The sequence below is a fragment of the Protopterus annectens genome, chromosome 11.part0 (genome assembly GCF_019279795.1).
Source record: "Protopterus annectens isolate FY-2018-M chromosome 11.part0, PAN1.0, whole genome shotgun sequence".
NCBI classification, from domain to species: Eukaryota; Metazoa; Chordata; order Ceratodontiformes; family Protopteridae; genus Protopterus; species Protopterus annectens.
This window is the reverse complement of record NC_056745.1, coordinates 143,693,409-143,719,262: the sequence shown is the minus strand read 5'-3', so window position 1 is coordinate 143,719,262 and position 25,854 is coordinate 143,693,409. Positions and strand designations below refer to the sequence as shown.

Below are 25,854 nucleotides of genomic sequence, written 5' to 3'. Positions count from 1 at the left end.
TCAATCAGGTTTAGGAGACACGATCTGCCTTTTACAAATCTGAACTGGGTAGGGTCCAGAGTTTGGAGATTAGCAATGTCTTTGTTTATGAGTTCCATGATGATACGTTCCATGGCCTTGCAGACCAGGCTGTTCAGGCTAATGGGGCAGTAGTTCCCGGGGTCCGTCGTGGCTCCCCCTTTGTGGAGTGGGATAACCATCGCGGTGTGCCATTCAGTGGGCACAAAGCCTGAGGTGAGGCTATGATTGAACATGGTACTTAGGGTAGGGTGCCAGTTCATTCTGTAGTTCATGTAGAATGTATGTGTGTTTCTTCAACGTGTTTTACTGCTCCATCTACAAAGACATGTGATGCATCTTTGATAAGCTTTTCAAAACTGTCACATGATTTTGTGTGTGTGTGTGTGTGTGTGTGTGTGTGTGTGTGTGTGTGTGTAGTCAAATGGGAATGCTGCACTGATGGATTGGTCTCCTATCTGGTAAAAATCTTGTCTTGCAACAACTGTTACTATGATGGGCACCAAGATGGATTAAGAGGACTCTGATAATGGATAAATGACACTTAAAACCAAAACTTCAAAACAAAAAAAAAAAATCACTAAAATACATTTTTTGTAATTAACCATTCTGTTTTATAACAAAACCATTCTTAGTGACAACACAATTAACAGTGAAAAGCACGTAACCAGTGTTGGTATTAACAATGAAAACCTGAAAGCGTAACTTTGGTATCCCTCTGACTACAGCCATTTGTAACAGATACCCAGAGATAATAATGTAAGTTACCATGTGAACAACACTGGTCACCTAACACTGCAATTATAAAATTGGTATTTAGTTTATTTAACAAAGAGGTAAAAAGCAGTGAGATACATGCAAATGAACACTGCTTAAAACAGGTAAAACAGTCTCATTTTGCAACACCTACAAGTGTGTTACAGGACTGTGCATCGTCTCAGAGAATACCGATGCACACTTCTCAAGTCGCGTTTCCACACAGATAAAGTCTCTGCTCATACTATATATCCCGGGTTTAGAATTTACATCAGAGTCCGATACACTTCACAGGTAGATGAAAGTAATCAGCTTTGGCTATTGCTACACTTAAGTACATAAGGAATGTATATTGGAGCAAAGATGCACAATCCATCACCTGTTTATCTGCTTGTGTTTCAGTGACCACTTAAGCATACACTGGAAGTTTAGATTTAGAATAATCACAAATAAAAAAATATCCTAGATTACCTACTATATTAAACTTCTTATCCCTGGAACATGAGAAGGCTGGATGCAATAAGGCACTTTTTGTTTTGTTGGGGTGGGCACAGCATTAACAATAAAGATGGCTGTTTACACACCAAAGATGGAGGAATCAGTCCATCGATTTAACCCCACTGTACACATGTATATACAAAGACGCACACCCCAATAGAAAAGTCAAGATCTGATAAATTACAGCATGAATACAGCAGCAACATTATATTTATATTACATATATAAGTGTATGTTTGAAATATAAATCAAAATAAGGCCACTTAAAACTGGAAGCCAGAAACTGTCCTTTAAAACAAGGTGCAAAAAAGCCACATGAAGTTAAGTTGTACACTGAAAAAAAAGGAAAACAAAAGTTATAAAAATACATAAATACCTACAGTGTGGACATGCTACTACTGACTCCCAGGCCCATATGATTTTTTTTCCGTAATGCAATACTTGCATTTTACAGGCTTGACTGGGATATTTACATCACGGCTAGTTCAAAATTCAATTTCATAAAAAACTATGGCAGATTAACATGATTCCAAGTAGGTGGAGCATCACAGCTTAATGTATCTTTCAAATAACCCACAAGTTCTTGCATGAAATGATTATGTACAGTTCCATATACTGATCTTCATTGTGCATTACTCTGTACTGCAGAAACCGTCTTAACTGATGCAGCCTATTAACATCTGAGCAAACTGTGCATCACTGGATTGTTTCCACATAGTTAGCAGGATACAGTCCCATCTTTCCAGTGTCCAGACGACCCTTGCACCATCCTTGCTCATCTTCGTCTCCTATTTTAGTGAATTCATCCCCTGTAATGCAAGTAATTAAAATACAGTGAATAAGAACATTTAAGACTGTGTACTTTACACAAGTGTGGGATAAAAACAGATATAAGGAGAATAAAAAGCACAGAATACATACCACTAATTTCAGAATGCATTCAAAATTTTGAGGAAATAAAACAGGAGCAGTGCAGGATATAAATCTTAATTCTCTGCAGGATTCTCTGTCTTACATGTACAGACACACACAGACACTGGGTTAACTTCCTGATGGTCAACTAAGCCAAGTGGCTTTTTGGCAGGACTGGGAGTTTTTGTATGTGTGTGTGTGTGTGTTAGGGTAAGGGTTAGATAAGATGATAAAGCTTATGTGCAAAGACCCCTGCTTACCCAAGTAATAAGTGATAACCTTAGCCTTATACCTTATCTTTAAAAATCTCTTTCAGTGATACTATCACTATTCAAACAAATCTGAGCTGAATGCTTTGGTATGGATACTGTGTAGTACACTAGAGAAGGAAATTTGCTTCTTTTTCAACAGACTGGATGCCAGTAATGTGTGTGTGTTAACAGACACACACACAGATATATGTATAAAGTTGGGTAACAATATAATCATATCAATGGGTGTTAATAAAGGAGTGTGACAAAAAGCTAGTATTTTTTACTACCCTCCTACTGACAAATATCTGCAATTAATCTAGCGATATTAATCATAGTAATGCAGCCACATTCAAAAGGAAATTGAAATCACACACTGCAAGCACAAAAAACACACACATGAATCTTCCTCAAAACAATCTAGCCTATGAAAACAAGCCTCTGAAATGCAATGAAATATGCCCTAATCAAAACAAAAAATTGTAAAGAACTATGCCCAGACAATCAGAAAAATGGCATCAACAAGTCACACTCATAAATGAAAAATTACACAGAGCATCTTCAAACAAATTAAACTCTGTACCCAAAATATATTAACCAGCCACTGCAATAAAATGAAAAGAAACCCCATATCTTCTACTTAAAACACAACACATATCCAAAGCCCAGGTTGAAAACAGTTACTATCCCCCCCTACTTTGCCCTAATTACAGAGTACAGTACCCACACAACTATGTACCCATCCAGGTGCAGTACAATACCCACACAGGTATGTACCCATCCAGGTGCAGTATAGTACCCACACAGGTATGTACCCATCCAGGCACGGTACAGTACCCACACAGGTACGTACAAATCCAGGTGCAGTACAGTACCCACACAGGTATGTACCTATCCAGGTGCAGTACAGTACCCATGCTGGTACATACCTGCCCAGACGCACTACAGAGCTAGAAATGTCTCACCATTTCCTAATCAGGAAGGTCACTGGTTTAAACTCTCTGATCTACCAAGACAGGCTAAAAGGCCCTACTGTTACAATCGGTCTCTTATTTGCACTTATGTGGAGATCAATGCCTTGCACTTAATTCCATCAAGGACCAATCCCTCCTTCATCTTTTACATCTCTGCAAAGCAAACATCTCCACTAACACTGGACTACAGATTCAAATCTCCAATAACATATAAACAAACCATAGTGCAGGGACAGATTTAGTACCAAACGCTTACTCTAACTCCGGAACAAAGTGATTTTACAGACTGAGGAGTCACAGCCTTGCATCCTTCAAGACCATATTTGATGACTGCATGGACCTCTGCAATTTTATCCAGACCTGATGTGTTCTATCCATCTAGAAAGAGGAAGTACATTACAAGGGTAAAAGGGTGAGTTACTGGCAAGATATGCCTTGTAATTTCACCCCAAAAAACTCATCTGGAACCAAATGATAAATCTTCATGCATAAATACAAGTACTTTTATGTACATATAATGCATCTTCAAGGAGTACAGATATACACGGTAGAAAAGGTGAACAGTGCTGCTCCACAAGTGCTCTTTGTAGTTCTAGCCCTATTTAATGTTTTCATGTCTGATCTCACAAGGGCCATGGACAGCTAGAATGCCTTTGTGCAGACATGACTGCTGATTGGCAGCTGACAGAAAGCTGGTCTGAAGAAGAATCAAAGCACAACAGAAAAACTGAATGTTTGCAGATACACTTTGAACCGATCCAAACGTATGCTGCTGCTGCATGTATGGAATTCAAACCAAAGGGCAGAACATGCACCTGGAGAGTCAAGCTATAGAATATCCATGGTGGGAAAGACATGTAGGGGATTACTAAACAAAGCCAAAACCATGACACACTGCAAAACAATGACTGCAAAGGCAATTCAAAAGCTGTGCTACTGGATGGAATCAAGAGAAAGGAGGGTGACAACGCCTTAGTGGCAGGCAGTGATAACGCAGACTTTGGGAGCCTTATAAGGAAAGGAAGATTGCAGTGCTTGAGAGAGACAGTACAACTAGGATGGTGAGGAAATGTTAAGGGAACCTGCCCATTTTTCACTGCTCTCATAGGAGTCTTATTACTAAATATACATGACAAAGCCTCCACACATGCATCTCTAATTCTGTATGCAGATGACTCAATCGTCATTTGTGTAGCTCACAATCTGTCTAAACTCCAAAGACTTACCCAAATGTGCTGTTAATTTAAACTTAGCTAGGTAACTCCTAACTTCTACCTAACTAAAAAAAAAACTTCTCTTTACCCCTACATGTATTCAGACACCAAGCTAGACTTCAAAAACAATTCCAAGCAGATTCAAAGGTTACGCATCCTAAAGTGCTAGTAGGTGTTACTATAAACAAAAAGCGAAAATTTGATCTGCATACACCTGAAGGAATCACAGACGCATCAAAACTTGGAACATTATACAGAACAGTACTGGACTGAAGCTAGAAGGAAAATTATGACACTCACCTGCCTGCTGCCAACACTACTTCATGCTTCTTTTGCGCTTGTACACATCCATGCCGACCAAATCTCCAATCTGCAACAATGCTATAACAAATCTACCTACTAACACCACTACAGGGCCCATCACTGGACTGCCCTCAAAAATCTTGACTGGTTAGCACTACCTAAGCTACTGAACTAGTTGTTGCCCAAAATCTTGAATATAAAACTAACAGGTACCCCAGCCAAAAAAGGTAGCCTCCAGACCTACATCTGCTCCCTCAGAAGCCTACGCCGAAACCACAACCCAAGCTGCGGAAGCCCTTACAAATGCCTTCTATGAACACCTCCAGGACTGCATGGATCAGGCAATCCCAAATAAAACCAAGACTCTTTCCACAAAGGGCAAACGTCCAGTCTGGTGGACCCCAGCCATTAACAAACTTTACAATAAGAGGAGAAAGCTATTACATGATAGAACAAAAGGGAAGTCACCCCTGATCATTATTAGTAAAAATAAAATCAACTAAGGCCAATTTTGAGAGAAAATTGCCATGGATTCAAAGGACAATCATAAGGCCTTTTCAGCTATGTTAGGAACCTGGGTGGAAACTCCCAGATATGCTCAGAATTAGTCCAAATGATACAAAAATCACTGAACCCACAGACATTGCCAACATACTGGCAGACAGGTTCAGTGCAAAAAGGAGAGATAACTATCCCAGCCGAGTGTAGCCTCCCGGACATCTCAAATGCGCAGGTGAAAGCTGCTCTCTAAAGCTAAAAACACAGCATCAATGGGACCGGATGGTGTCCCCGCTGTGTGCTAAATGAGGAATTAAACCCTGTTGTCCCACTCCACAAAGGCGAACAAGTCTAGTCTGCAAAGCTATGGAGAGGATCATAATGGAGCTCATAAACAAAGATATAGGGACTTGCAGACATTGGACCCGACCCAGTTTGGCTTTGTCAAGAGAAGATCATGCCTTTTGAACTTGGTCGACTTCTTCAAACAGTCACCAAGGCCATTGATGAGGAGGCAGTTCATACAGCCTACCTTGACCTTGCAACCAGCTTAAATGTAAACCCATATGTCACAAGATCTGGCTTAAGGACAGAACCCACAGGGTTAGAGTTGCTGGCTGTGTCAGACTCCAAGCCGTCACAAGTGGTGTCCTCAGGTATTGTTTGGCATCTACTGTACAGGCCAACATAGGAGGACTTTATTGACAAAGTTTGCAGACGACTGCAAACTCATAGTGGAAAGTGCATCAGACACGGATATCCTTCAGAAGGGACTCACGGAAACAGATAGCTGGTGCCAGAGCCATGGCCTGAAGTTAAACGCCAAAAATGTATAGTCATAAAACAAGGTAACCCCAAGCTACCATATAGGTGGCAATCCACTAAGCACAGAAGAGGTTATCAGGGACCTGGGGACCCAGGTTGACAGTGGCCTTTCTTTTGACACTCACACTGCTAAAGTGGTTAGAAAGACCTTCTACATTGCCCACCTGATCATGAAGGGATTCACATCCAGATCTAGTGAGGTTATTGTTCCCTGTACTCTTCACTTATCAGACCAATGATAGAGTACAATGCCCCATTCGGGATGTATCTCACCCGACATCTGCAGCAATTGGAGAGACCCCAAAAGTTCCTCACCAAAAGGATAAGGGACTCCAAAATCTGTCATATGCTGCCAGATTGAAGAAACTCCAGCTCTATTCAGTCGCATACCGCCTGCTCAGAGGTGACATGTGCCTGACATACAAGGCCATGTCCAACCCGAATTAATGGACATGCTCCACCTCAAAAATCCAAATCCACCAAAACCACTAGAGCAAGCGACTTAAACCTTAGCACGGATATAAATAGATAGATTTATCCAGAGACTCCCTATGCTGTGGAATAAAATCCCGGTCCATGTGAGGCAGAGCACCTCGCTGACTCTGTTCAAGAGAAATTTAGACCTGTGGATGGGAGATCGTAGGTTTACCCCGGGAATCATCTCTGTGTCACTGCTGGACAGAGGCACAACAAACTAATGGGCACAGTATTTTTTCATATAAGAAAAATTTGGGCTAGGCTTATAAATGCCTTAGGGCAGATAGCCTAGTATAAACCTATGAACCTATGAACCTATGAAATCCTTATCATCAACTCACAGATCTAATAACTCAGGAGAGAGACTCTTTATTCCATTTACATCCCCAAACTATGGAACTCGCTACCTCCACCACTAAATACCCAGTAACAACCTGTCTTCTTTCAAACATCAACTAAGACTATCTTGAGGACTCCTGGCTGTGGTCTTAATCAGGCTAATTCTAACAAGGACATTCTTATCCCTTGCTACCACTATCCCACATTGCTCTAAGCCGCTAGAACATTTGGGCTTTGGTAGCAAACTGGAAAGACTAAGCTGAAAATAAAAAGTATACAGTCCAAGTCACTTACAACCACCGCTCTCTCTCTCTCTACTCTTGGACTAACACTTCGACACTATATCCAAAACCAACACTGCTATGCCTATAACTTGCTACTCTACTTGTAAAAGGGTACATTATTGGAACGCGCCCAGAATATCTTGGCAAACTCCCATTTTAATATTAGTATCTACAGTTTACTCGTGCATATCCATGTTTACAGGTGTTCCACTGTAAATGCTTGTATCTTTTACTTCAACCTGATACTGTAACTGTACCACAGTGAAGGTATTCTTTTATTTAATACACTTTTATGTAATGTGAACCAGTTCAATATGCCGGTATTACACATCTTGTATTATATTGTACCAATGGAGTCTTTCTCCCCAAGCCTCAGCTGAAAAGGAGTTCCATACTTCCCCACTCATTTATTTTATATATATATAGATATATATATATATATATATACACACACACACACACACACACACACACACACACATGGGGAGTGGTAGATGCCGGATAACTGTTGTTTCTGGTTGCTTAAGAGTTGCTTTTAAAAACAGGCCTGACTAATACTGTACCCTATACTATTTGTTTGGTTCGACTTGTTCTTAGGTTGAGGAGAGAGGGAATTTATTCCCGTCTTCCTTTTTAAAACTCAGACTCTAAAAACATAAAAAGAAGTTATGTCTTACAATAATGTTTCATCTGTGTTGTTGATCCTCGTTCAGTCATTACGTCTGGGTAGTCTGTTCCGACCTCGGAACCGAGCCGTCCATCTTCCAAACTCGCGCCAGCCACAAACTCTCGAGCTAAACTCTTACCCAGAATTCCCCTCTCCCTGGTACCTCAGATTGAGTTTGTAAGTGAAAAAAAAAAGGTAGAGGCTACCTTTGGTCAAATGACCTAATGGAACCGGATGGTGAGATCTGCTATAAGCCAAAGGAGGGGGAAGGAGGGAGGGTCATATTGACTGAACAAGGATCAACAACATAGATGGAATGTTATGGGAAGGCATAACTTCTTTATCTGATGTTGTTAATCCTCATTCATTCTTTACGTCTGGGACAGAGTCCCCAGCTACCTTAATTCCTGGGAGGCTCTCTTGGAAGGACATTCCTGAGCACCATTGAACCAAAAGATGCTCTTCCTCTGGAGGCCAAATCCAATTTGTAATGGTTAATGAAGGCATGTGGTCTAGCCCAAGTTGCTGCTGCACAAATGTCATGTAAAGAAGCTCTAGCATGGAATGCAGTAGAAGTTGCTGCCGACCTTGTGGAATGAGCCCTTATGGCTGTAGTTAGAGAGATATTGTGCTCTTTGTAAATACATGTTACACAGTCTTAACCATTTAGCCAATGTGACCTTAGAAAACAGCACATCCTAATCTAGGTCCAGAATAGGTCAACAATAACTGATCTGATTTGCGAGAAGCCTTAGTTCTGTCCAGGTAGAAACAAATTTGCCTGTGAATATCTAGGGTATGTAGGCAATACTCACCCCTGTTAGAATGATTGGGAAAGAAAACTGGCAATTGAATGGTTTGGTTAATAGACATTTTAGAGATCACTTTTGGCAGCAAGGAAGGATTAGTTCTCAATGACCCTTATCTTTATGACAGGTCAAGTAGGTCCGTTTGATGCACAGAGCTTGAAGTTTAGAAATATGTCTGGCAGAAGTAATGGCAACCAAGAAAAAGTTTTCCATGAAAGAAACTCACCTCATCAGGGAGGCGTCCGTGGTCACTGTAGCCTTGGGCTGTTGGGGGGTAAAGGGGTGAGATCATTGTGATGGGTTCTGTGACATCCACCAGATTAAGTCTTGTTTGCACCTCTGGATTACCCGAAGGCGTCTGTGGTCACTGTAGCCTTGGGCTGTTGGGGGGTAAAGGGTGAGATCATTGTGATGGGTTCTGTGACATCCACCAGATTAAGTCTTGTTTGCACCTCTGGATTACCCGAAGGCGTCTGTGGTCACTGTAGCCTTGGGCTGTTGGGGGGTAAAGGGGTGAGATCATTGTGATGGGTTCTGTGACATCCACCAGATTAAGTCTTGTTTGCACCTCTGGATTTCCCGAATCCTGGATGAGAGAGGGTACTGAAAGGGATACCACTGGGTGAGTAGCAGCCATTGTAGAAGCCTCATGTGAAACCTCACAAGGGAGGACAATAATGATGGAGGCTGCAATGGAACCCAGCAGCTGGAGAACAGAATTTTCCGTGAATCTTGAAAGGATCGCTACGAGTTGTTTTATCCTTTGGATTCTGTGCTCTGGAATGGATGCTCTGCAGTATTTTGTATTTAACAGGACCCCAATTAATTCTATGGACTGAGTTGGGGTCAGGCTGGATTTTTGCCCGTTTATAGTTATGCCTAGCCTTCCTGCCTTGTGAAGAGAGTATGCCAAGGCTGCTTCCAATAGATGTCTGGTGGGGGCGGTAATGAGCCAGTCGTCTACGTATGGAAACACCTGGAATCCCTGTAGTCGCAAGTGAGCTGTGATGACTGCCATGCACTTTGTGAACACTCTAGGGGCTGCAGAGAGTCCGAAGGGCAGTACTCGTAACTGGTAATGACTGGCTCCCACATGGAAGCGAAGGAATCTTCTTGATGGTCTGTCCACCTTTATGTGGTAGTACGCATCTTGAAGATCTACAGAGCACATCCACTCGCCTTTTTCCAAGAATGGGAGGATAGTTTGAACTGTGACCATCCGGAATTTCTGTACCTTTACAAACTTTTTTAATACACAGAGATCCAAAATTGGTCTCCAGTCCCCTGTCTTTTTTGGCACCAAAAATAGTCTTGAGTAGACTCCGGATCCTATCTGGTCTGGGGGACTACTTGGATGACTTTTTTCCTAGCAGCTTTGAGATCTCTAATGCTGCTTCTTCCCTTTGATTGGGTGGAACATCGGGAAGGTTTCTTAGGGGGATGGGAAAAAGATCGAAGGGGATATGATAACCTCTGGTTAGTCGGTGGTAATGGTTAGCCAGGCAGAAGGGTACGAACAGAAATGACCCCCAACCGCTTCCAGAGGAAAGCAGTTGGGCTGCTCTTCAGGAGCGCTGGTAGGATTTACCAGAGATGGAGTATCTGGATCCCTAGTTACGCGGACCTCCTCTGCCCCGAAAAGGGCATCTTCTATATGAGTTTCCCCCTCTGCCTCTAGGGGAGAAATCAGCTTGTGTGTCACAGAAAGAACCTTGAGACTTTTTGTGCCACATCTTCCCGCTCTTCTGGTTTCCGGAGAAAGCCCATTGAGGGAAAGAGTAACAGATACCCATGGCAGCAAGGGTCTTACCGTCCTGTTCACATCTAGCCAGTGTGTCGTTCACCTTGGGTCCAAATAACGAAGAGGCTGCAATGGCAGCATTCAGAAAGGAAGCCTTGAAGGGTTCTGCGAGGTCACACAGGCACATCCAGGCATGCTGTCTCATGACTATGCTTGCACCCGTTGCACTAGCTGCTCCTTCTGATGCATGAGAAATCAGATGCATGGAGGAGTTAGATACTGATTCAAGGGTGGCTAACTGTGAGGCCAATTTGTCATGGACCTCAGACACAGCTCCGGCCAATGTTTCAGAGAGCTCAGAAATTAAGTCTCTTTGAAGCCTGGTAAAATGTGCCATATAATTCAGGGACCTAACTGCAAAGGTCGCTGATGCAAAGGTATGCTTTCCTAATCTGTCCAGTGCCCAGGACTCCTTGTTGGGCGGATGGACAGTCTGGCTCTAATCTGCCAGATCCTTTTTAGTTGCGGCCGCCACCACCATGGCATCTACTGGAAGACCTTTGGACCAGTGGGGGTCAGGTATCTGGAGGGGACAAAATTTTATCTAGCCTCCGGGGAATGGCTTCAATGGTGTAAGGAGCCTTTCATGCACGCTGCACGACGAGCCAGACAAGTTCGTCGGCAGGTGGAATAACCCAGGAGGTAGGGGGCCGGGCACGATAGGCCTGCAGGAACACAGACTCTTCAGAGTTACAGGGCTGCCAATCACCTCTCTGTTTAAGGATTTCAAGGATATCCCCAAAGGATACCTCAAAGGGTGATCGAGGGGATCCTTCCCCATCATAAAAATCTGTGTCTTCCATGAGGGACTCTTCTGGGGAGTCCACATGCTTCCTCTTACACGAACTCTTGTGACGAACTTCCTCAGAGGGAGATGCTGGGGAAGACAGCGCAAGAGGGGCCTCCTGTGGGAGTGTATCCTGAGGCCCTTGTGCCCGGTGTCCACTAGGGGTGGCTTATGTGAGTTGCGGCCCAAAGGAGGATGGAAAACCTGGTGGCACAGGATCACCTACAGCGGCACAAGCCTTCTCCATAAGTTAAAAGGCTGATCCACCTAAGGAGGAGTGGGAGCCTACAGTCACCCCTCGCTCAAGCAAGCCAGCCTGCTGACTAGGAGTCTCTGGATGGCCATGGAACGCAAGGGAAACCGTGCCACAGCTAGCATCCTGAGAAGTGACAGGAGTAAAGTGTCTCCTGCAAAAAAGGCAGCTGCGGTTCCTTAGTAAGGTCTACAAAAGGAGCCGCAGCAGGGGAAGTCTGTGTTCCAGGAAGGGGCTTAAAGGCTAAAGATGACGGAGGAGAACAAGTAGCGATCTCGGAGTAAAAATGTTCCCCTCCATGGGAGGGATAGGTCTTGGGAGGTGGGATCCCTCTAGCCGAAAGCAACTGGCCCACAATGAGCACCACATCATGTTCAGGGAAGCTTCTAGTGGATATCATGGTCATAGCTGATGGGGAGTCAGGTCTATCTAGAGATGGAGTAAATTGAGAGCCCATAAAGGGGTCTTTAAAAGGAGAATAAGTGGTAACAGGTAGGATAGGTGTCTGCATCGAAGGCAATGGTGCTGTAATGGCTTGTACTATTGGTATCTGCAGAGAGAGAGTTGCCGGTGCCGAGAACAGAGTCTGCACCAATAAGGTCGGTGCCGTAGTGGTAGCTGGCACCATAATCAGTGTCGAGAGAGTCTGCGCCGACCAAGACTGGAGAGTCGGTACCAAGAGCACTGTCAGTGCTGAAGAAGGTACAGGCACCAGAAAATCCCTCAATGTCATATGCCGACTGTATGGTCGGTGCCAGTGAAAGGGTCTGAGCTGAGGAGCCCCTCTGTTCCAAAGCTGTCTGAAGCAGACTCAGTGCCATAGTAGGAGTCGGTGCCGACGGCTTTGGAGCTGTAGGTCTCGGCTCCGAAAGCCTCGGAGCCGAAGAAGTCCGTTCAGACTACAACAATTTAACTTTTTTGGTCTCGGTTCCTTGGGGTCCCCAGCGGGGGTCGAAGGAAGAGACTTGGTCTTCTTTAGGTTGTCTTTCTTTCTATGGGGGCTAGGAGGGGATGAAGCCTCCAACCCAGAAATAGCCTCTGTAAAGGGAGTTTTCAGAATACCCTTTAGAATAAGTTTATTTTTCCTCTCTAAGAGGGTCCGGGTAGAAAAACTTTTACAAATCCCATAAGGTGGGTCGAGAGTTAAGTGAGGTTCACCCAAGCAGTAAACACATAAGGCATGTGCGTCTGAAGTAGGTAACTTGTGGCCACAACTAGTACACCTCTTAAAGCCCAGACATCCTTTCTTTTCTGCCATGATAGGTGAGAGAAAAAACAGAAGGGAAAAAAAAAGGGAAAGTAGAGTACCAGCTATGGAACAATGGATACCTGAAGGTACGAGGGGAAAGATTACCAACAATGGTAAAACAGATACCAACAAGGTAAGAAAGAGGGTAAACACATAAAAAACAGAGTCGCTAGATGTGATAGGGTAAGAGACAACTATACAAATAAATTTCCTTGAAGAAAAGTAAATTTACGAGGTAAAATATCAAGAAAAGTAACTTAGCTCAAGAGCAATGGCTTGACATGACTGAATGGCGATGCGGCAAATGAAATATGAGGCAACAGGGAGAGGGGAATTCTGGGCAAGAGTTTAGCTTGAGAGTTTGTGGCTGGCACGAGCTTGGAAGATGGCCGGCTCGGTCCCGAGATCGGAACAGACTACCCAGACGTAAAGAATGAATGAGGATTCACAACATCAGATTGTATGTTTCTGCGGGGGGAAAACGGAAAGTTCAACACATGAAAATTGTACTGTATTTCTTCAATATTTTTTGCTGGTTGCTTGAGTTCTGGTTAACAGTTTACTGTATGTATGTGCATATGTACGTGTGTGAGTGTGTGTGTGTGTGTGTGTGTGTGTGTATATATATATATATATATATATATATATGGGTTCATGTCACTACATCGACATATTATTATGTCGACAATTACTGCAGCAACACGAAATAATCGACAATTGAAACCGTCGACAACTGGAATCACACACTTTAACTTTACCGACAACCCGAAAGCACTTTTAAATGGAATGCTACCTTGGGCCGAGTACTAACATGGGTCAAGATGGGGGCGTGATTTGTACGTCTACATTACTGGTGTTTCACCCCCATCTTGACCCATGTTAGTACTCGGCCCAAGGTAGCATTCCATTTAAAAGTGCTTTCGGGTTGTCGGTAAAGTTAAAGTGTGTGATTCCAGTTGTCGACGGTTTCAATTGTCGATTATTTTGTGTCGCTGCAGTAATTGTCGACATAATAATATGTCGATGTAGTGACATGAACCCATATATATATATATATATATATATATATATATATATATATATATATAGATATATATAGATATATCTATATATAAAACAAACACATATTTAAATATATATATAGATTTGAAGTGTGTGTATATATATATATGTATATATATATATATATATATATATATATATATATATATACACACACACACATATATATATATATATATATATATATATATATATATATAAAGTGTTGGAATATTATATGAATGCACACAGTACCATGGGGTAAAAATTATGGCATTACCCTGATAACAGGGCAGGCAGATCAGAAACAAAGGGAACAGCTTAATCTTAAGAGTAATTTTTCCCCACAAAGATTGTAACTGATAAGTAGAACCACCTATCATAATAAGGGATAGAAGCCAAATCAGTTAAAAGCAGCTTGGGATTCCTGGAAGGACGAGACAGACATGAAGTGGTGACACACTCACTCTCCTTCTGATGGAATGTTTATTAATATTTGTCTTGGTCCTCTTCTTGCTCACTAACTACTCAAACTGTCCTGCTCACTGACTTGAACCCCCACCTCACTCAACCACAGCCACTACTTTTAAGGGTAAGAGCATAGTGGTGTTGAGCCACCATCCATCCCCAGTGGCTCAGCTTTTTCTAGACATGCTTGACTCAGTTAAAGCCATCCTGGTCAATGTTCTAGGGCTTGACATGCAGTGAGTAAATCAGGATTATGCTGGTCATTCCAGAAAGCAGCTAAACCACTGAGCAGCTCTACCTTCCTCAGAACCCAACATTCTCATTAGGCCTAGGTCCTCTACATTAGGGACTGACATACCTGAAAAACTCTCCCAATCCTCCATCTCCAGGATGAGTTAACAATCAATGGCAGCTCAACCACAGCTCTTGCTGATCGACTCCTCCTGTTATACAAAAAGGGTATAAAACTTCAATGCTAATAAGCAATAGCAACAGTGATTATGTAACAAGGTATGCCCTTGTTTCTGGAGGACATCTACAGAAACTAGTGGGGATACAGATTTCACAAAGGATGGATCCCATCACCTATTTCTGTGCATCATCTTTTAAGCCTCCTGACAGGAGATAATGTCAAGGAGTGGTGAACTGTGTACCAGAATGGACAAAATGCATCTGCAGCAGGGAAGAAATGTTTGTTTTCAAGATTCACTGCTTTCACAGTGGAAATATGGCTCAATTGCAGCCATCTGGAATTTATGTGTTTCAGTGGATTTTAGCAGAAACTGGAAGCTTTAAAGAGAAAATTTTCATTACAGTACAATACATTGCAGGTCAGCACATTGCTAAGGAACAGGCCATTTCTCTAACTTCTTTGGATGAGAAGACAGACAAAATAGTAGCAATCAGTCAGGTTACTGTCAGCTCAGGAAGAATTTGTCACAAGACATTTCTTGTTGCAACCAAAGATCCGACACATACTTTAAATGACTATGTTGCTAGCTGAACACAACCAAAAACTTTGATTATAATGAGTTGCATAATTCTGTAAAACAATGGAAAAATATGTGGTATAAGCAATGACAAATATGCAAAAAAGTGAGAAAAGGCTACTGAGGAAAACAGACCAACATAATCAAAAGCTGTGGATTTGTATACAGCAAGTGAAATTACTAGTACATGGATAAAATCAACTGAAAGAGTGTGGAAGACAAAATGAGAGTCAAATAAGGCAAAAATGAGAAATGAAGGCATGTGTGTAACATACAAAACAAATCCACACAGCAAGGTACACTAACAAGAACTCCCACTCCAGCCCCTCCACCCCCCCCCTCACACACTCCACCCCCACCACCCCTAACACACTGAAAAGCAGAAAATGCAGGAAAAATCAACCCAAAAATTCAAAAGTCCTGCGGAATGAGTGAAATCAGGAACACTGTTATCCAATCACAAAAAAAGTGCTTTCTGCTCGTAAAAGACTCGCAAAGTAGTTGTATGTGACAAAACACAATTGTATTAGTACAGCACGTTCAACCATACGCTAGGACTTGATCAGAACTAATAAAATTCAATACACTCGCACTCTTTTTTTATATCACTTATTTACAATCACATTTGCTTAAATGTATTTTTTTTAAACAAAACATCTTTATTAAATTATCACATATGACATAGGCAATCACATTTATATAAATGAAAACAAACCATATTGACAATTTTAGTTGCAAACATTATACATTACTTATAATCTACTCAATCAGTGTCTGTCATCCATTACATAGCTCATTTAAATCCTGCTTTCTATTAAACCTCATTCCTTCCTGGTATGCACTGTTCCCACAATTACCATTTTTCCTATGTAATTTCCGCCTACCTTTTTACTTGTTGTTGTGTCTTTTGGCTTTTCCCGGTTAGGGGTCGCCACAGCGGAAGTCCGGTCCTCTAATAATTGGTAGTTGATTTTTACATGCCAAGTTACCAGCCCTGATGCACAACCTTCAACGAAGGTATGCCCATTCATGCATGTCTCCATGCAGAAGACGCTCTAGGTAACAATCGAACTGGACAGCGTCTTGTGATCCAATTTCAGTTGTTTTCTTTCTGTTACTATATTCACTACTTCTTCTACAGTTGGTTTAATTTCCATTTTCTAGTAATTGCTTTTTGGAAGCCAACATAATTAGACTCAGCAAGACTTTACTAGGTCCAAACAATTCTGATTCTGTGTCATAGCTCAGAAAAAATCATTTCCCTAGATACACCAATTTGCTCACCCAGTATCTCAGAGTTGTCTGCAGAGAATCCTTAATGTCTGCCAACTTATTACGCTCACAGAAAAATATGTTCCCAATTACCTCTTTCTTCCCCATTACACATACATTTGTGGTCTACCTGATGCTTAAATATATAACTGATAAGCTTAAATAGATAATTGATAAATTAAATTATGTCATTTCCTATATAAAACAACCGCCTATAACAAGTTGGTCTAAGTCTATTCAATTTGTTTCATAAAACCATCCAAACCCTATTTCAAAAATAGAATACAAAAACAATTTTATCAATCCTGGCTATAAACATGTCCACCTTAGCAAAGTTTAAAACAAACTGTATGCTACATGTAGAGAATCAGGATTCCATGTAACAAAAGGATCATAAAAAACAAACTACAATCAACTAAATGTACACCCCAAGACTTTAAGTGCTTTCCTACTTTTGATTATGACAACCTATAACCTAGCTGCTCTCATTTTCAATACAGTTCCTCCAGAGATGCTTTCACCCATCTGGTTTTGACAGTCAATAAACGTGCACTAACCTTCTCAGGGACACCTTTTAATTCTTGCGTCTGACCCTTCATATAACTCCTAAGTAACTCTAAATATAAAGCAAATAAAAGGAACTGGGACACCTTTTAATTCTTGTGTCTGACCCTTCATATAACTCCTAAGTAACCCTAAATATAAAGCAAATATAAAGGAACTAAAAGGATAATTCTTGCGTCTGACCCTTCATATAACTCCTAAGTAACCCTAAATATAAAGCAAATAAAAGGAACTGGGACACCTTTTAATTCTTGCGTCTGACCCTTCATATAACTCCTAAGTAACTCTAAATATAAAGCAAATAAAAGGAACTGGGACACCTTTTAATTCTTGCGTCTGACCCTTCATATAACTCCTAAGTAACCCTAAATATAAAGCAAATAAAAGGAACTGGGACACCTTTTAATTCTTAAGTGCCTGACCCTTCATATAACTCCTAAGTAACCCTAAATATAAAGCAAATAAAAGGAACTGGGACACCTTTTTAATTCTTATGTCTGACCCTTCATATAACTCCTAAGTAACCCTAAATATAAAGCTAATAAAAGGAATTCGGACACCTTTTAATTCTTAAGCGTCTGACCCTTCATATAACTCCTAAGTAACCCTAAATATAAAGCAAATAAAAGGAACTGGGACACCTTTTAATTCTTGCGTCTGACCCTTCATATAACTCCTAAGTAACCCTAAATATAAAGCAAATAAAAGGAACTGGGACACCTTTTAATTCTTATGCGTCTGACCCTTCATATAACTCCTAAGTAACCCTAAATATAAAGCAAATAAAAGGAACTGGGACACCTTTTAATTCTTGCGTCTGACCCTTCATATAACTCCTAAGTAACCCTAAATATAAAGCAAATAAAAGGAACTGGGACACCTTTTAATTCTTGCGTCTGACCCTTCATATAACTCCTAAGTAACCCTAAATATAAAGCAAATAAAAGGAACTGGGACACCTTTTAATTCTTGCGTCTGACCCTTCATATAACTCCTAAGTAACCCTAAATATAAAGCAAATAAAAGGAACTGGGACACCTTTTAATTCTTGCGTCTGACCCTTCATATAACTCCTAAGTAACCCTAAATATAAAGCAAATAAAAGGAACTGGGACACCTTTTAATTCTTGCGTCTGACCCTTCATATAACTCCTAAGTAACCCTAAATATAAAGCAAATAAAAGGAACTGGGACACCTTTTAATTCTTGCGTCTGACCCTTCATATAACTCCTAAGTAACCCTAAATATAAAGCAAATAAAAGGAACTGGGACACCTTTTAATTCTTAAGTCTGACCCTTCATATAACTCCTAAGTAACCCTAAATATAAAGCAAATAAAAGGAACTGGGACACCTTTTAATTCTTGCGTCTGACCCTTCATATAACTCCTAAGTAACCCTAAATATAAAGCAAATAAAAGGAACTGGGACACCTTTTAATTCTTGGCGTCTGACCCTTCATATAACTCCTAAGTAACCCTAAATATAAAGCAAATAAAAGGAACTGGGACACCTTTTAATTCTTAAGCGTCTGACCCTTCATATAACTCCTAAGTAACCCTAAATATAAAGCAAATAAAAGGAACTGGGACACCTTTTAATTCTTGCGTCTGACCCTTCATATAACTCCTAAGTAACCCTAAATATAAAGCAAATAAAAGGAACTGGGACACCTTTTAATTCTTCGTCTGACCCTTCATATAACTCCTAAGTAACCCTAAATATAAAGCAAATAAAAGGAACTGGGACACCTTTTAATTCTTGCGTCTGACCCTTCATATAACTCCTAAGTAACCCTAAATATAAAGCAAATAAAAGGAACTGGGACACCTTTTAATTCTTGCGTCTGACCCTTCATATAACTCCTAAGTAACCCTAAATATAAAGCAAATAAAAGGAACTGGGACACCTTTTAATTCTTGCGTCCTGACCCTTCATATAACTCCTAAGTAACCCTAAATATAAAGCAAATAAAAGGAACTGGGACACCTTTTAATTCTTGCGTCTGACCCTTCATATAACTCCTAAGTAACCCTAAATATAAAGCAAATAAAAGGAACTGGGACACCTTTTAATTCTTGCGTCTGACCCTTCATATAACTCCTAAGTAACCCTAAATATAAAGCAAATAAAAGGAACTGGGACACCTTTTAATTCTTGCGTCTGACCCTTCATATAACTCCTAAGTAACCCTAAATATAAAGCAAATAAAAGGAACTGGGACACCTTTTAATTCTTGCGCCTGACCCTTCATATAACTCCTAAGTAACCCTAAATATAAAGCAAATAAAAGGAACTGGGACACCTTTTAATTCTTGCGTCTGACCCTTCATATAACTCCTAAGTATAAGTAACCCTAAATATAAAGCAAATAAAAGGAACTGGGACACCTTTTAATTCTTGCGTCTGACCCTTCATATAACTCCTAAGTAACCCTAAATATAAAGCAAATAAAAGGAACTGGGACACCTTTTAATTCTTAAGCGCCTGACCCTTCATATAACTCCTAAGTAACCCTAAATATAAAGCAAATAAAAGGAACTGGGACACCTTTTAATTCTTAAGGCCTGCCCCTTCATATAACTCCTAAGTAACCCTAAATATAAAGCAAATAAAAGGAACTGGGACACCTTTTAATTCTTGCGTCTGACCCTTCATATAACTCCTAAGTAACCCTAAATATAAAGCAAATAAAAGGAACTGGGACACCTTTTAATTCTTAAGGCCTGACCCTTCATATAACTCCTAAGTAACCCTAAATATAAAGCAAATAAAAGGAACTGGGACACCTTTTAATTCTTGCGTCTGACCCTTCATATAACTCCTAAGTAACCCTAAATATAAAGCAAATAAAAGGAACTGGGACACCTTTTAATTCTTGCGTCTGACCCTTCATATAACTCCTAAGTAACCCTAAATATAAAGCAAATAAAAGGAACTGGGACACCTTTTAATTCTTGCGTCTGACCCTTCATATAACTCCTAAGTAACCCTAAATATAAAGCAAATAAAAGGAACTGGGACACCTTTTAATTCTTGCGTCTGACCCTTCATATAACTCCTAAGTAACCCTAAATATAAAGCAAATAAAAGGAACTGGGACACCTTTTAATTCTTGCGTCTGACCCTTCATATAACTCCTAAGTAACCCTAAATATAAAGCAAATAAAAGGAACTGGGACACCTTTTAATTCTTGCGTCTGACCCTTCATATAACTCCTAAGTAACCCTAAATATAAAGCAAATAAAAGGAACTGGGACACCTTTTAATTCTTGCGTCTGACCCTTCATATAACTCCTAAGTAACCCTAAATATAAAGCAAATAAAAGGAACTGGGACACCTTTTAATTCTTGCGTCTGACCCTTCATATAACTCCTAAGTAACCCTAAATATAAAGCAAATAAAAGGAACTGGGACACCTTTTAATTCTTGCGTCTGACCCTTCATATAACTCCTAAGTAACCCTAAATATAAAGCAAATAAAAGGAACTGGGACACCTTTTAATTCTTGCGTCTGACCCTTCATATAACTCCTAAGTAACCCTAAATATAAAGCAAATAAAAGGAACTGGGACACCTTTTAATTCTTGCGTCTGACCCTTCATATAACTCCTAAGTAACCCTAAATATAAAGCAAATAAAAGGAACTGGGACACCTTTTAATTCTTGCGTCTGACCCTTCATATAACTCCTAAGTAACCCTAAATATAAAGCAAATAAAAGGAACTGGGACACCTTTTTAATTCTTGCGTCTGACCCTTCATATAACTCCTAAGTAACCCTAAATATAAAGCAAATAAAAGGAACTGGGACACCTTTTAATTCTTGCGTCTGACCCTTCATATAACTCCTAAGTAACCCTAAATATAAAGCAAATAAAAGGAACTGGGACACCTTTTAATTCTTGCGTCTGACCCTTCATATAACTCCTAAGTAACCCTAAATATAAAGCAAATAAAAGGAACTGGGACACCTTTTAATTCTTAAGCGTCTGACCCTTCATATAACTCCTAAGTAACCCTAAATATAAAGCAAATAAAAGGAACTGGGACACCTTTTAATTCTTAAGCGTCTGACCCTTCATATAACTCCTAAGTAACCCTAAATATAAAGCAAATAAAAGGAACTGGGACACCTTTTAATTCTTGCGTCTGACCCTTCATATAACTCCTAAGTAACCCTAAATATAAAGCAAATAAAAGGAACTGGGACACCTTTTTAATTCTTGCGTCTGACCCTTCATATAACTCCTAAGTAACCCTAAATATAAAGCAAATAAAAGGAACTGGGACACCTTTTAATTCTTGCGTCTGACCCTTCATATAACTCCTAAGTAACCCTAAATATAAAGCAAATAAAAGGAACTGGGACACCTTTTAATTCTTAAGGTCTGACCCTTCATATAACTCCTAAGTAACCCTAAATATAAAGCAAATAAAAGGAACTGGGACACCTTTTAATTCTTGCGTCTGACCCTTCATATAACTCCTAAGTAACCCTAAATATAAAGCAAATAAAAGGAACTGGGACACCTTTTAATTCTTGCGTCTGACCCTTCATATAACTCCTAAGTAACCCTAAATATAAAGCAAATAAAAGGAACTGGGACACCTTTTAATTCTTGCGTCTGACCCTTCATATAACTCCTAAGTAACCCTAAATATAAAGCAAATAAAAGGAACTGGGACACCTTTTAATTCTTAAGCGTCTGACCCTTCATATAACTCCTAAGTAACCCTAAATATAAAGCAAATAAAAGGAACTGGGACACCTTTTAATTCTTGCGTCTGACCCTTCATATAACTCCTAAGTAACACTAAATATAAAGCAAATAAAAGGAACTGGGACACCTTTTTAATTCTTGCGTCTGACCCTTCATATAACTCCTAAGTAACACTAAATATAAAGCAAATAAAAGGAACTGGGACACCTTTTAATTCTTGCGTCTGACCCTTCATATAACTCCTAAGTAACACTAAATATAAAGCAAATAAAAGGAACTGGGACACCTTTTAATTCTTGCGTCTGACCCTTCATATAACTCCTAAGTAACACTAAATATAAAGCAAATAAAAGGAACTGGGACACCTTTTAATTCTTAAGGCGTCTGACCCTTCATATAACTCCTAAGTAACCCTAAATATAAAGCAAATAAAAGGAACTGGGACACCTTTTAATTCTTGCGTCTGACCCTTCATATAACTCCTAAGTAACCCTAAATATAAAGCAAATAAAAGGAACTGGGACACCTTTTAATTCTTGCGTCTGACCCTTCATATAACTCCTAAGTAACACTAAATATAAAGCAAATAAAAGGAACTGGGACACCTTTTAATTCTTGCGTCTGACCCTTCATATAACTCCTAAGTAACCCTAAATATAAAGCAAATAAAAGGAACTGGGACACCTTTTAATTCTTGCGTCTGACCCTTCATATAACTCCTAAGTAACCCTAAATATAAAGCAAATAAAAGGAACTGGGACACCTTTTAATTCTTGCGTCTGACCCTTCATATAACTCCTAAGTAACCCTAAATATAAAGCAAATAAAAGGAACTGGGACACCTTTTAATTCTTGCGTCTGACCCTTCATATAACTCCTAAGTAACCCTAAATATAAAGCAAATAAAAGGAACTGGGACACCTTTTAATTCTTGCGTCTGACCCTTCATATAACTCCTAAGTAACCCTAAATATAAAGCAAATAAAAGGAACTGGGACACCTTTTAATTCTTGCGCCTGACCCTTCATATAACTCCTAAGTAACCCTAAATATAAAGCAAATAAAAGGAACTGGGACACCTTTTAATTCTTGCGTCTGACCCTTCATATAACTCCTAAGTAACCCTAAATATAAAGCAAATAAAAGGAACTGGGACACCTTTTAATTCTTGCGTCTGACCCTTCATATAACTCCTAAGTAACCCTAAATATAAAGCAAATAAAAGGAACTGGGACACCTTTTAATTCTTGCGTCTGACCCTTCATATAACTCCTAAGTAACCCTAAATATAAAGCAAATAAAAGGAACTGGGACACCTTTTAATTCTTGCGTCTGACCCTTCATATAACTCCTAAGTAACCCTAAATATAAAGCAAATAAAAGGAACTGGGACACCTTTTAATTCTTGTGTCTGACCCTTCATATAACTCCTAAGTAACCCTAAATATAAAGCAAATAAAAGGAACTGGGACACCTTTTAATTCTTGCGTCTGACCCTTCATATAACTCCTAAGTAACTCTAAATATAAAGCAAATAAAAGGAACTGGGACACCTTTTAATTCTTGTGTCTTGGGACACCTTCATATAACTCTTAAGTAACTTGGGACACCTTTTAATTCAAATAAAAGGAACTTGGGACACCTTTTAATTCTTGCGTCTTGGGACACCTTTATAATTCTTGCGTCTTGGGACACCTTTTAATATAAAGCAAATAAAAGGAACTGGGACACCTTTTAATTCTTGCGTCTTGGGACCCTTCATATAACTCCTAAGTACACCTTTTAAATATAAAGCAAATAAAAGGAACTGGGACACCTTTTAATTCTTGCGTCTGACACCTTCATATAATTCTAAGTCTTGGGACACCTTTAAATATAAAGCAAATAAAAGGAACTGGGACACCTTTTAATTCTTGCGTCTTGGGACACCTTTATAATTCTAAGCGTCTTGGGACACCTTTAATTCTAAAGCAAATAAAAGGTCTTGGGACACCTTTTAATTCTTGTCTTGGGACACCTTCATATAATTCTTAAGTCTCATAAGCAAATAAAAGGAACTGGGACACCTTTTAATTCTTCGTCTCCCTTCATATAACTCCTAAAGTACCCCTATAATAAAGCAAATAAAAGGAACTGGGACACCTTTTAATTCTTGCGTCTTGGGACACCTTCATAATTCTTAGTCTGGGACACCTTTTAATTCTTAAAGGAACTGGGACACCTTTTAATTCTTGCGTCTTGGGACACCTTCATATAACTCTTGGTAACTCTAAATATAAAGCAAATAAAAGGAACTTGGGACACCTTTTAATTCTTGCGTCTTGGGACACCTTCATATAATTCTAAGTAACCCTAAATATAAAGCAAATAAAAGGAACTGGGACACCTTTTAATTCTTGCGTCTTGGGACCCTTCATATAACTCCTAAGTAACTCTAAATATAAAGCAAATAAAAGGAACTGGGACACCTTTTAATTCTTGCGTCTGACCCTTCATATAACTCCTAAGTAACCCTAAATATAAAGCAAATAAAAGGAACTGGGACACCTTTTAATTCTTGCGTCTTGGGACACCTTTTAATTCTTAAGTAACCCTAAATATAAAGCAAATAAAAGGAACTGGGACACCTTTTAATTCTTGCGTCTGACCCTTCATATAACTCCTAAGTAACTCTAAATATAAAGCAAATAAAAGGAACTGGGACACCTTTTAATTCTTAAGTCTTGGGACCCTAAATATAAAGCAAATAAAAGGAACTGGGACACCTTTTAATTCTTGCGTCTTGGGACACCTTTTAATTCTTGCGTCTTGGGACACCTTTTAATTCTTGCGTCTTGGGACACCTTTTAATTCTTGCGTCTGACCCTTCATATAGCTCCTAAGTAACCACTGGCCTACTTATAAAATCCCAGCTCACTACTGAACACTCTCGCTCTCCACATTAAGACACACAAACACTGGCAATATGTTTTTACATTATGCCTCCCTCTGGGTCAAAATCAGTCTATTAATGTTGTCAAATGCTTGCCTCCCCTACACAAAACTATACTGATCCATATCCATCAATTCAGGCAACAGCTTGGCAATTTTCTTAGCTAGTACAAACACTATAATCATGGCTTAAAATTTGAAATGGGTCTATATGAAGCAGGGTTTGAGGGACCTTTACCCTTTTTTTTGCAATACAGCAACCGCAGCCTTCTCCCAAAACAATGGTACTCTTCTCCCACACCATCCTTTTAAAATACTGCTAAAGGAAATCCTCCAGATCGTTATTAATTTCTTCTCTCCCAACTTCCACAGGAATACAGTCTGTCCCAACTTCCACAGGAATACAGTCTGTTCCAACTTCCACAGGAATACAGTCTGTTCCTGGAGATTTTCCTGTTGAATGATTATACTTCACCATAATCTCTTCCTACCTTAGCTGTTAATTCTCCAACTTTGGCATAATTAAGTCCTCCTTAAATATTTCATTTGTCCCTTTTCTTAGTTTCCACATTCCTCTATATAGATTTTCACAGGATTTCCAAAATATCTCTAAGACCTCCACTGGATCTCTGCTTATTTTTCTTGTCATTAGCTCAAGTCTGGCAACAACCCTTTTGACTTTCTGTTGCCCAAGTGCTGTGTAAAAAGCATTTGTGCTTTAGAGTTGATAGCAAAAAAATAAGTTGCTTAATGGCAACCTTTCTAAACATGCATATTATCCAAACACTCCCCATTATCCTGCAGTTATTTATAGCACTGCTCTCCGAAATTCAATTAATTCTACACTTTAACCTTTGCTAGAAATTCCAGTTCCTTCTAATTCCCATTACTTCTTTCCCATATCTCTTTTTAGCCTTTCTTTAAACTAAAATTTCATTTTATCTCACTA

The 25,854-nt window shown here is 39.8% G+C and overlaps 1 protein-coding gene across 1 annotated transcript in view; it reads right to left on the bottom strand.

The window, feature by feature from the left end:
• Window positions 1-374: 374 nt before the first annotated feature.
• PACSIN2 (protein kinase C and casein kinase substrate in neurons 2) overlaps window positions 375-25,854 on the bottom strand; it is a 309,624-nt gene continuing 284,144 nt past the window's right edge. Inside the window, exon 9 of the mRNA XM_044087531.1 lies at window positions 375-2,081. Within this exon, the coding sequence (XP_043943466.1) occupies window positions 1,969-2,081 (113 nt within the window). The 3' untranslated portion in view covers window positions 375-1,968. The remainder of the gene's footprint in view (window positions 2,082-25,854) is intronic.